General features: G+C 36.5%; 1 protein-coding gene across 1 annotated transcript in view; it reads left to right on the top strand.

Moving 5' to 3' along the window:
• LOC101985527 (COBW domain-containing protein 1) overlaps positions 1-1,152 on the top strand; it is a 46,900-nt gene that overhangs the window by 3,233 nt on the left and 42,515 nt on the right. Inside the window, exon 2 of the mRNA XM_005352085.2 lies at positions 570-656. Within this exon, the coding sequence (XP_005352142.1) occupies positions 570-656 (87 nt within the window). The remainder of the gene's footprint in view (positions 1-569; positions 657-1,152) is intronic.

Here is a 1,152-nt window from a genome sequence, read left to right as displayed (position 1 = left end):
AGTGCTGGGATTAAAGGCGTGCGCCACCACCGCCCTGCTAGTTTATGAATTTCTTGACTGAATAGTCTGTTGCTTGTTATCTCTGCACCCCATTTTATAAAATCAGTTTTATGGTAATAGACTGCTTATGCATACTAAAAGTAGCTTTATAATCAACCTGAATTTATAGCTAGTTTGTGGATGTTGAAATAGGTTGAGTAAGATTAGGGAAGTAACTAAGTATTCTTACTTGAGAAAGGAAGTATGATGTAAGAAATCTACATAGTTTTTTTATTTTAGAAGTGACATTTCTTAGAAACCATAATTCATTACGTTTCTACTAAGTATAAATTTTAGATGCCCTTTATTGCTGTATTATAAGTTATGATGAAGGTATATTTTAGTCATATTAAGTTAGATAACTAACTCAAATTGTAAGATTATTTGTAATTATTTACAAAATATGCAGAAGGAATATTATGATAGTTTTTAAAGGTTGTTCTAATCTCTCCTGTAAAGTCCTCTGTACTGTTGTTAGATATGTCTTGAAAATTAGTTTTTGAGTTTTGTGGCTTTAATATATTTTATAGGTGCTGGAAAGACAACACTTCTGAACTACATTTTGACAGAACAACATAATAGAAAAATAGCAGTTATTTTAAATGAATTTGGAGAGGGTAAGTAAAGTTCAGTAACTGTAATGTTGCAATAATACTTGGGACCCTTTATTCTACTGGTGAAAATTAGATTATATGAGGCCACTATGAATAATTTCAGAAAATTAGGATTACTTTTTATTAAGCTAGCCTGGTGTATGCAATGTAGTGAGAGCTAGCCTGGTGTATGCAATGTAGTGGGAGTTAGCCTGGTGTATGCAATGTAGTAGGAGCTAGCCTGGAGTATGCAGTGTAGTGGGAGCTAGCCTGGAGTATACAGTGTAATGTGAGCTAGCCTGGAGTATGTAGTATAGTGGGAGCTAGCCTGGAGTATGCAATGTAGTGGGAGCTAGCCTGGAGTGTACAGTGTAATGTGAGCTAGCCTAGAATATGCAGTGTATTGGGAGCTAGCCTGGAGTGTGCAGTGTAGTGGGAGCTAGCCTGGAGTATGCAGTGTAGTGGGAGCTAGCCTGGAGTATACAGTGTAGTGGGAGCTAGCCTGGAGTGTGCATGTAGT

Source organism: Microtus ochrogaster, chromosome 8 (assembly GCF_000317375.1).
Source record: "Microtus ochrogaster isolate Prairie Vole_2 chromosome 8, MicOch1.0, whole genome shotgun sequence".
NCBI lineage: Eukaryota > Metazoa > Chordata > Mammalia > Rodentia > Cricetidae > Microtus > Microtus ochrogaster.
Note: the sequence above shows the minus strand (reverse complement) of the source record. Positions and strands in the feature narration are given on the sequence as shown.